This window comes from Dioscorea cayenensis, chromosome 11 (assembly GCF_009730915.1).
Source record: "Dioscorea cayenensis subsp. rotundata cultivar TDr96_F1 chromosome 11, TDr96_F1_v2_PseudoChromosome.rev07_lg8_w22 25.fasta, whole genome shotgun sequence".
Classification (NCBI taxonomy): Eukaryota; Viridiplantae; Streptophyta; class Magnoliopsida; order Dioscoreales; family Dioscoreaceae; genus Dioscorea; species Dioscorea cayenensis.
The window spans coordinates 6,710,136-6,720,667 of record NC_052481.1 but is presented as its reverse complement, the minus strand read 5'-3'; the positions used below and the strand labels follow the sequence as shown (position 1 = coordinate 6,720,667).

Here is a 10,532-nt window from a genome sequence, read left to right as displayed (position 1 = left end):
CGATCTGAGAAGGGTTTATCAATTCAAAACCTTGGGTTGTCCAATACTTCCCTTATGGCTAAAAATGTGGTTAGTACTCTGAATAAGAAAGATGTCTGGTGGGTTGCTATCTTAAATCTCAAATATGGGGAGTTCAACATTTAGGCAAATAAAATCCCAGCCAAATGCTCTTGGTTTTATAGGGGTTTGCATCGTACTTCTCAGATCATTAGGTCCTTTCTCTGGATTAAAAATGTTAATCCCTCTGCCATTTCTTTTCTGAATGATCCCTGGCATTTTGAAATCCCTCTAGTATTGAAACCAACCTTTCTAAACATGGACATTGATTACAACTTGATTCAATTTGATGATTTATTAATGGTAATAGTTGGAATTTGGTTTCTTTGCATGAAATAATTTGTTTCCACCTGAATGATGCTACTATTTGTCACAATCAAATCAATTATGAACAAGGGAATCAATGGGTGTGGTTCTCTAAATCCAAGGGCACTAAAATTTTGGCAATGATTTATTCTCACTTCAATCAGATTAATAGTGTTTAGAATTACCGGGTTGGTTGGGTTAACTTGTGACGCCTCAAAGTTGCTTAATGCTGTCAAAACTTATGAATATTTTTATAGAATGAAATTTGGGCTCCAAGCCTTCTGCAGCTTTTGTAACTTACAGGTTGAAACTGCAGAACATATGTTTCATGCATGTTGTAAGTCTCAAGGGATCTGGAATATGGTAAGCTCCAAAATTATGAGGCCTATGAACTTATGTAATTCAGTATCATCAGGGCTCTACCTTTGTCAGGACATTTCTGGTAATGACCTCTTTACTCTATCTATTATAGCCTCAGTTTTGTGGTCTATATGGAAATCTAGATGCAAAAGAATCTTTAGTAATGAACCACTGAATTTCCAAAGAGTTGTATCCCAAGCCATTGGGCATGTTAGGGAGTTTTACTCTTCTTCCTCTACTCACTGTTGGAGAAATCTTATGCGGTTTAATTTTTCTTTTACTAATAGCCCAATCATGCTTTCTGCTACTGTGCTAAAAGAAGAGATATTGCTGCCAGGCATTGGGTTCCTAGTAGTTGATTACCTAGTTTATTTTATTTGTGCAGGATGCTGTAGCTGTCCTGCAAATTCGGCAATTGATGAAGAGATCAAAGCTTTAAGTTTTGCCATACGGTGCTGTGCAAGCTGGGAAAAGAGCATCAAGACGGTTTTTACATCAAATGGGGAATTGGTTAAAGTTGTTAATCATGTTTCCTTCTCAGAGGTTTGGACAATGAATATGCAAATTAATGACATTCTTGATCTTCTAGCTAATATGGGCAATCCTAGATTAACAAAGCTTCCGAAAGGCTGGAACCAAACTACGTCCTCAATTGCAATTCATGGGCTGACTCACCATGAGACTACTTTGTTTCATCAAGGCAGGGATTTGCCCAGTTGGCTCATGAAAGGTTTTAGACGTAATGGAGTTTCTTGCTAAGCTTTCTGCTTATATGTATCTTTTTGGTTTTTTTTTTCTATTTTTATTTTTCTTGTGTAATTTGCTTTTATCGTCTATTGGTTTGTGACTTTTAACTTTGTAAACCTTTTTTATTATTATTAATAAAATAGCTCCAACAGCTATTTCCCTCAAAAAAAAAAAAGTTCTCTCTTAATCTTAGGTTGTATTGAACAAAAGCTAATTCGTTTGCTTTTTTTAAAAAGTAAAATCATTTAATTATTATGGTCTTTAAATTAACAATGAATTACATAGATGTATGTTCGATTTGGTAAGTAAATTATACAAATATATTCAATTTAGTCATTCAGTGACATTTCAAATGAAATCATTGAAATGAGAACTAAAATAATCAATTAGATGTAAAAGAATTTGTCATGCCATGAAGAACAGGAGAGAAAAGGACCAAAATGACAATTTTGTTTTTACAGATCAAAAGCTTTATATTTTACAACAAAATCAGATGACAATATAAAGCCAGAACATTGCAGATAATACCAAAGACAGATTTAGCAACTGAATTTACAGTAAAAGTAAAAAAACAACACAATGGGCAAAATAATGTCAGATTATTTTTGTTGTTAACCAACATAAATAACAATGAAAACAAGAAAGGCACAGTTAAAAAAAACATATAGATAGAATAAACAGGAGATAGGGTCACCTATTTTAAATTTTGTACTCATCAGCAATTGTAATCACATCTCTGAAATATGTTGCATACAGAGAGAAGTAATAAAATAAATCAAAAGATTCTTATATCACAAATAAGATGACCTCCAGTATCAATCCTATTCCTAAATATTACCTTCTCAGAGAGGAACACCTTTCAGCTGAGTACTAAGATCATAATCATCGGCACTTTAGCTTGACCTTGTTTTTGTACCTTGAGCAATTTCTGTCATCAGGTCCTTTTTAAATTTCTTCAGGTAATGTCTGATGTCGTGAACTCTTTAAGTTTCATTCTATTTGTGTCTGAATGAGAATTGAGAAGTTCCACTCCTGGGTGTATCTGAGTCTTTTTGACCGATCTGATAATCATTTGACAGCATTGGATCAGAAAACTTTCTCCCGCTGCAAATGCCGCTCAATGCACACTCTGATTTAGCAAAGTTAAGTGAACACTGAGTCTGGTCATCTGATTCCTGTGAAGAAACCCAACGTCAAATTATGATCATTTGAAACAAGATGATTTGCAAAGAAAAAGTCAGAATTGGAATACAATTACTCTATTGGTGTATCCTTATTTTTCATAATGTGATTTCCAAAAGGAATACAATGAGATTTTAGAAGGACAAGAGGAATCCATGGGAACATAAGATCAGCAAGAACAAATAAGCTGTTCATGGAAGGAAATATAGTAGGTTAATGACATGCTAAATTCTGAATACTACAAATATGACGGAAAATAGATGGCTAGCTTGTAAAAGCAATACGATAAAATCTCAATATCTTGTTTTATACGCTGGCTGGCATCAATTGCTAGCTAATTGCCCAAAGTTAAAGGAATGTAGCACAAGGAAAATGACAAACAATAAAAGAATGAAACCAACTCAGAAAGGTAAAAATTCACCAATGATCAATAGACTAACCTCATGATGGTCAAGGTGATTATTGGAAAATTTTGAAGTTGAGGAACTCAAGTTCTCACTTGATGAAGATCTACCATTATCCATTGGAGTGGCACTGAATGCTGATATGGGTGGTGGTTCCTGCATTGATGAAAAGTCAGAACTATCAAAGGTTGATATTGAGAGACACACTCATCAAAGTAATTCAGGGCTTCTTCTATCTGTTAAAAGCATAGACATCTTAAGCCGATCAATGCTTGCCTGAAGCAATAGTTGTCAACAAAGTCATGGAAGATGATATCATTAACGCCAATTAGTACAATAAGAAATGACTTTTAAGAAGAAACAAAGAAATCCACAAAAGTTTACTTGCCTTTCTCCTTGCTCGAGACTTTACAGTCTGAGAACTCTTTGTATCTGGAACTATCTTCTTTAAAATTTCACTGAGGTGTTGTCCATGCTGCTCTTCAATAGCCAAATCTTTTTGAAGTCGCCTTGCCCGTTCCTGAGACTGAAATGTTTTGTTTTTTTAGTCAAACATGCTCATGAAGGTCAGGGATCTGTATATCCATAAATGTAGGAAAGGAGACCTGTTCCAGCTTTGTGGCATATTCCCTTCTAAAGTCAAAGACTAGTTCAGTCATGCCATGGTCCATAAATTCAGAGGTACTGTCTGCAACATTTTCATTGATGATTGCAGAATTTTTCTGTCTAATGGCCTGCAGTTTAACATTCATCTATCACTTTTGACCTGATCCATTAAAGGGAAGAACAATAATTCTATTGTATAACTTTCAAAATACAAGGAAGGCATATGACAGAGCTACATTTGCCAATAATCAAGATGAACTCATGTAACAAGAAATATATGATAACCATGAGAGCTTAAGATGAAATTAGAGTATTCAGAGTGCTCTTGCTTAGATTTGTGTCATGCGTGCATTAAGCAATATAATAATGAAAAATATCATACCTATATCATAAGAAAATTCCATAAAATACAAAATAAAAATTCCATAAAACTTATTCAACTAGAAAAGGACAGACTGCTGTGTTACTAGAATCACAAGAGATTGAACAAAATCTAAAACAAAAACAATGTATAAACAACATATTAATATTCTCTTGAGCATGGAAAAATGTTGATTTTTACCAAAAAATAATTGTTCATAGAGAAATGGCCAGAATGCTGCATTATTAGAATCACATGAGATTGACCAAAGTATATAACAAAAGCAATGTACAAACGACATATTTGGTAAAGGCGTGGCAAAAATTTCATTATTGACAAATAATATGAATGGATTCAGATAGAAAAAACAAGTCTTTCATTGTTAAATCAGTTCAAAACCAACAATAATGAACACTTACTCTCAAAAGTCCAAACTCAATCTCACCCTATAAATCATTCAACACAACAATCAATTCCCATAAAACTCCACAATGAAAAACTCTAATCTATCACACAAAAACAACATTTCCTAGAATTAAATCAAATATCAAAACAAGAAAGCAAGAAAAAGATGCAAGGAAAGGAGTAAGATAGATCACCGCGACAGCATTGCCAGCACTGCACTTGCCATCAATGGATAGAACTGGCACAAACACCGCTGAGATGATGACGACCACCACAAAGCTAATGGATTTAATGATCTTTGCTCATTCCCTTCCCTTCATTTCGCTGGCAAGCTCGTGCTGTTCATTGTTCGAAGCTGCGAACCAGATCAAAAAGGGTCATTGGCTTGCAAGATCTTCAACAGACGCTTTCTACCATCACCAACAAGGAAAATAATCGGATCACCTAATCACAAGACACAGATGCTTTCTACAAACAAATTCATGACTTAAACCCAGGCTCATAAAGAATTATTGTTCATGGTCACTTACACCGGGCATCATAACAAAGAAGGTAAATAATCTGATCACCCAATCACAATCACAGATGCTTTCTATATCTCAAACAGCTTCAAGAATAAAGAAATCCCCAAATTGGAAGAACAAGGTAATAAATATCGATAGTCAAATCCGAAGAACATCCGCCAATAAAAGGTTACAATTGTTGGTAATAACTTTAGTTTTAACTCTTAAATTTTTTTTTTGCATCCTGCATAACATTAGTTATAACAAATAGATGTGTAAGTAGATCATATTTCTAGACCTATCTATGCTACAAAACCAAACGTTATATGAACTCTTAAGATGATTCGAAAATCATGTAATATCTGTCTACAAGAGCCACTCCAATTCTTCTCCTCCAGTCGACCCCGTCGTCCCGACTATTAAGGTTCTAGATTCTGATTTTGGTCCCTGGCTCCTGGTCTCACGCCGGTGCGGTCATGCTTGGGCAAGGGGGAGGCATTCTTGTTAATCCTGAGGCCCGCGACATGGCAGCCACGCAGAGTCCCGAAGAGCATAGACCTAAGTATTTGGCCTTTAGTGGAACACGTGGAGGAAAATCCGGCCTCAAACTGAACTATTCACTTAATTCCAAAGCCATTAATAGTGCCCCTATCTCTTCTGATCTGACGGCTATGGAGAGTATCCCAACAAACCCTATCTCTACCTTTAATACTCCTTCAGTTTCTTCACCTACCATTGATGAGATTAGATCTGATCATCTTCAGGGTTAAGGAAAGTCTATGAACAACGCTCCTAGTCCCAAATCTATTTAGCCGATTGTTCTCTCCAATCAAGTCATGCAGTGCCTTGGTCCTCCAGATCTTGGAACCGAGAAAACTCTCACTCTCGCCCATTCAAACTCTCCTCCTCCTATACTTCATACATCGCTTCAAATCCCTCCACCCTATCCCCCTCAGTCTAAGAGGTCTTTTCATCTTCACGTCATTGATCAGGTCTCTGCTATGCTACACATGGAAGATATGGATGAAGATAGCAATGGAGACTCCTCCGATGATGCCGATGATGAAGATGAGGATATGTCTGAGGACGGTGAACCAGATGATGATATGACCCTCGTTCAATATCAAGAAGAAGTCAAACATGAAGCCATTATTCGGAAAAGTGCCCATTCCTCTTGTTCTTCTCCGAAGAAAGTTAGGATGAAGCCAGAAATCTTTAGTTCTTAACCCGACTTGTGGATTTTACCGCTTTTGTCTTCCATTTGCATTTCAAAAGCGTGCTCATCTTTACTTTATATTATTATTATGATGATAACTAAAGTCTTATGTTGGAATTGTAGAGGCTTCTCTGAGCGAAATACTTTTGTTCATATTTTTAAAATCATGTGGATACATAAACCATCTCTGGTTTATCTCGTTGAGACAAGAGCTAACTCCGAGCATATCGATCGGTTTCTCTCTAAATTTCCCCATTCTTGGGACTGGGCAGCTATTGAAGTAGATGGGTTCTCAGGTGGCATTTTTAATTTTTGGAATAAAAACATTAGGCATGTTACTCCTTTAGCTGTTTCCCGTCGAGCTTTACATATCGTAGTTTCTTCTTCAATTTTCAAAGCTTGCATTGTTTCTGTAGTTTATATTTCTACTATTTCTAGCAATCAATGTTTTTTCTGGCATGAGCTTTCAAAAATTTCTCATTTGCATTTCCCTTGGCTTATTATCGGAGATTTTAATGCTGTACTTTCCAAGCATGAGTTCAAGGGTGGGAACTTTTCATATTATGACAGGAAAGCCCATTTTTTCAAAGATTTTGTTGATCTCAATAATCTCCTTGATTTAAATTATTCAGGTCCTCCATTTACTTGGTGTAACAAACAAAATGGCCCCGCTCGTCGTTGGGCCAAATTGGATCGGTGTCTAGTAAACTTGGACTGAATCAACATTTACAAGTTTTATAAACTTAAACATCTTTCTCGTGTTTTCTCCGATCATCCCCCTCTTCTTCTATACATTAGCATGCAACCTCTTACTAATCAAAAAGTCTTTTGTTTTAACAGTTTTTGGCTTGATTACTTAGGGTGTCATGAAGCGGTTCAAAAAGGCTGGAACTTCTCTCCTCATGGGAACCCTATGCAACCCTTTTCTCACTTTCTATCTCAATCTCTCTTCCAAATCCGTGGTTGGAGTCACTATGGAGTCAATAGCATCGAATCAGAAATTCTTAAAGTGGAGTCCAACATTCACTCTTTCCTGAATAGTGATTTAGACCCTAACTCTCAATATTCTCTTACTAATCTTTATTCAAAGCTCGAAGCACTTCAAAGACAGAGTAACTCTAGATGGGCGCAGCGTGCTCATATGTTGTGGCTTATGAATGGAGATAAGAATTTTAAGTTCTTTCACTATATTACTCAATCTCTAACTCACTTTAACTCAATTACTTAGGTCGTGAACCAAGATGCTGCCATCATCACCAACCAACCTGACATCCTCCTTACCTTCAGTACTTTCTATTCCAAGCTTTGGACAACTTCCCCCGAGTATGTCCATAATATCTTGGAGCTTTTCTCGATAACACCCCCATGTTTTCTGATGCCGACAGTTCGTTTCTTATCCACGAGATTACTAAAGAAGAGGTATATCTTACTATTCTCAATCTTCCCACTGGTAAGTCTCCCGCCCCTGACGGTTTTAATATCAAATTTTATCGTGCCTTTTGGCCTATGATCGGGGATCTTCTCTTTTTAGCTGCAAATATTTTTTGATAACTCTTTTTTGCCTCCAACTTGGGGTAAAAACTCTATTGTCCTTATCCCTAAAATCGATTGTCCCAAGAGAGTCTCTGATTTCAAACCTATCTCTCTTTGCAACGTCTGTTTCAAGATTATTACCAAGCTGCTTGCCAATCGTTTAAAACATGTTCTCCCTAAGTTAATTGGTAAGGAGCAGGTTCGCTTTATATCTGAGCAATGCACTTTTGATAACATTTTAGCAATCCAAGAGGTTGTCCATACTATAGAGCATGATATCAATGGCCCTTCTAGGATGTTAATTAAACTTGATATTGAAAAGGCTTACGACACTATTTCATGGAATGAAATTCTTACCATTTTGAAAAAAATGAATTTTTATAACAATTGGATCTCTTGTATTTCCACCTGTCTCAAATCTAGTTCTTTTTCTATCATCATTAATGGTGTTGCTTCCCCGTGGTTCTCTTCTTCTAGAGGCGTGCATCAAGGTGACCCCATCTCCTTCCATCTGTTTATTGTAGTTTCCCAGATTCTTACTACTCTTCTTAATTCTGAACTCAGAAGAGGGATAATTCCTGGCTTTTGTTCGAATTTGAAACATAATTTTAATCATCTCATGTATGCCGATGATTTAATTTTAATTATGCACGCCACTAGATCGGCTGCCATAACTATAGTCCGATGTCTCAATTTCTATTCTTACATCTTTGGTTAGCAGCCTAATCATGTTAAATCTCAAGTTTTCTTCCCTTCTTAGTTTAATGTCAGAGTCAAATGTCACATATGTTCAATCCTTAATTTGCAACCTGCCTCCTTTCCCTTCAAATATCTTGGCATATTGATTTCTCCAAACATAATGAATGCTTCTACTTTTTCTCCCATGGTGAATAAAATTAGAAGGTCTTGTAACAGCTGGATTAATTTCTCTCTTTCCTTAGCTACTAAGTCTATTCTTATTAATACATCTTTGCTATCTATTCCTATATATACTCTCTCAGTCTATCCTATACCTCAATCCATTCTCTCTGAGATTTCTACGGTTATAAGAAAATTCTTTTGGAGTAAAGATGGCAATAGAAAGGGCATCCACTATGTCGCCTAGTGTAACATTACTAAAGGTAAGACTGAGGGGGGCCTTGGTATCCATGATCTCTCTATAGTTAGACACTCCCTTATGCGAAAGATATTTTCAAGTATCTAAATATGGATGATATCTTTTGGGTGGATATTCTCTGTAATAAATATGGTTCTTTTAATTTCTGGAGAAACAAAACTCCCCCCAAATGCTCTTGGTTCTTCTGGGGGCTTTGTCACTGGGCTGATCATCTTAAGCCTCATTGCAAAATAATTTCAGTTAATCCCTAGAAAACTTCCTTTCTTTGCGATCCTTGGTGCTCTTGCATTCCTATTGCTTTAATGCCTACATTTATTGACATGTCAGTTGATTTGGATCATATTACTATGGCTGATGTTATTCAAAATGATAATTGGGATTTCAACACTCATAATGGCCTCCTGGGCAATATCCTTAAGCTGGATTCCAATTATCTTGGCAACATTGATCCTTCATCCAATAACCGTTGGGCTTGGTATCCTTCCCCTTCCAGTCTGAAACTCTTTGCTCCTGTTTACAACAAGTTAAATGATAATATTCCCTGTAATGATTCTTGGACTGGTTGGAAAAACTATGGACACTCAAGATTGCCACTTGTGTTAAACATTTTATTTGGTTAATATTTATGGGTAGACTCCCAATGGTTGATTACTTATTTAGATTAAATCTCGGTTTGGACATCCCTTGTGCTCTTTGTGGGCTTCATCGTGAAACCATTGAGCATCTATTTGTTTCTTGTCCTAAAATTCAGACAGTTTGGCTTTTGATTAGCAGGAAGGTTAATCGGCACATCTCTTTCCCAGATAACTTCGCTTCTGGGTCTTAGCTTACTAGCTACAATCATTCCCATTTTGTTGTTTCTCTTATTGCAACAAGTGTTTGGTTCTATTGGAAGAACAGGTGTGATGTTATTTTTATAAATGCTCAACTGTGTGGCTCTAATGTTGTGTGTAAAGCTTTGGCTCATATTAATGATTTTAATATCCGTAATCATAATCTCCTTAGCCAGAAGCTTATTTGCAACAACTTTTCTTCGGATGATGTGCAATTCCTATTCATATTTATACCCAATTTTAGAGTTCTAGGTATGTATCTTCAGCTGGTTTCTTTGTATCTAATGCTAATTCTATTGTTTCTTTTGTAGGATGTTTCTCTGGTCCTACAAATAATGTCTTCAATGGAGATCTGATCGCTCTAGACGTTGCGTTACACTTTACCTTGGAAGAGGAACACTCTGATCAAGCATGTCTTCATCAATAGTTGCACCACCATTAGCGCTCTGAACAATGCTCATTCACCCATATCTTTGAGATTTGATGATGCTATCTCCAACACCAAGTTTTTAATGAATATGAATGGCAATCCTTCACTTCACATCACACCTCCGAATTGGTTGGGCCCAACGATTAGCCTTGCTACTATCAGCCTTAATCATCATGCATTGAATCTATTTCTTTCAAAACAAGAACTTAATTATTGGATCATGAAAAATTTTACTGTTGCCGGTTTCCATTTCTATTAATGCTTTTGTTCCCCAAGTTTCTTTCCATTTTTGGTTTCAGGTTTCCTTGTACCTTTTAGTAGTCCCCTTTAGCTTTGTATTCTTCTTCATTCAATAAATTAGCCTTTGCTGAGTTTTTTTTTAAAAACATTGAAAATAAAAAAAGAACAATGGTAAGAGTCTGATGGTTGATCATATTGGCCATTAAAAAATGATTTTAGAGATCAAAGAAGC

At 36.2% G+C, this 10,532-nt stretch overlaps 2 protein-coding genes across 10 annotated transcripts; one reads left to right on the top strand and one right to left on the bottom strand.

Moving 5' to 3' along the window:
• Positions 1-2,155: 2,155 nt before the first annotated feature.
• Positions 2,156-4,704, bottom strand: LOC120271947. 3 transcript variants are annotated; one of them, XR_005540091.1, is made up of 6 exons: positions 4,623-4,703; positions 3,662-3,822; positions 3,445-3,582; positions 3,093-3,212; positions 2,387-2,645; positions 2,156-2,308 (listed from the first exon to the last, which is right to left on the bottom strand). XR_005540091.1 is itself a non-coding variant. In XM_039278633.1 (5 exons), exons 2-5 carry the CDS (start codon positions 3,725-3,727, stop codon positions 2,466-2,468), a joined length of 504 nt encoding a protein of 167 aa, XP_039134567.1. In that variant the 5' UTR covers positions 3,728-3,790; positions 4,623-4,704; the 3' UTR covers positions 2,156-2,465. The 3 variants fall into 3 exon arrangements, 2 of the variants coding, with proteins under 2 accessions (XP_039134567.1, XP_039134566.1); XM_039278633.1 differs by having other exon boundaries at positions 2,156-2,645; positions 3,662-3,790; positions 4,623-4,704; XM_039278632.1 differs by having other exon boundaries at positions 2,156-2,645.
• Positions 4,705-5,653: 949 nt separating this feature from the next.
• Positions 5,654-10,440, top strand: LOC120271948. Of its 7 annotated transcripts, XM_039278636.1 has the most exons (3): positions 5,654-6,124; positions 6,271-6,443; positions 9,942-10,440. In XM_039278636.1, exons 1-3 carry the CDS (start codon positions 6,072-6,074, stop codon positions 10,055-10,057), a joined length of 342 nt encoding a protein of 113 aa, XP_039134570.1. In that variant the 5' UTR covers positions 5,654-6,071; the 3' UTR covers positions 10,058-10,440. The 7 variants fall into 7 exon arrangements, 3 of the variants coding, with proteins under 3 accessions (XP_039134570.1, XP_039134568.1, XP_039134569.1); XM_039278634.1 differs by lacking the exon at positions 6,271-6,443 and having other exon boundaries at positions 5,674-6,124; XM_039278635.1 differs by lacking the exon at positions 9,942-10,440 and having other exon boundaries at positions 5,674-6,124; positions 6,271-6,493.
• Positions 10,441-10,532: the final 92 nt, after the last annotated feature.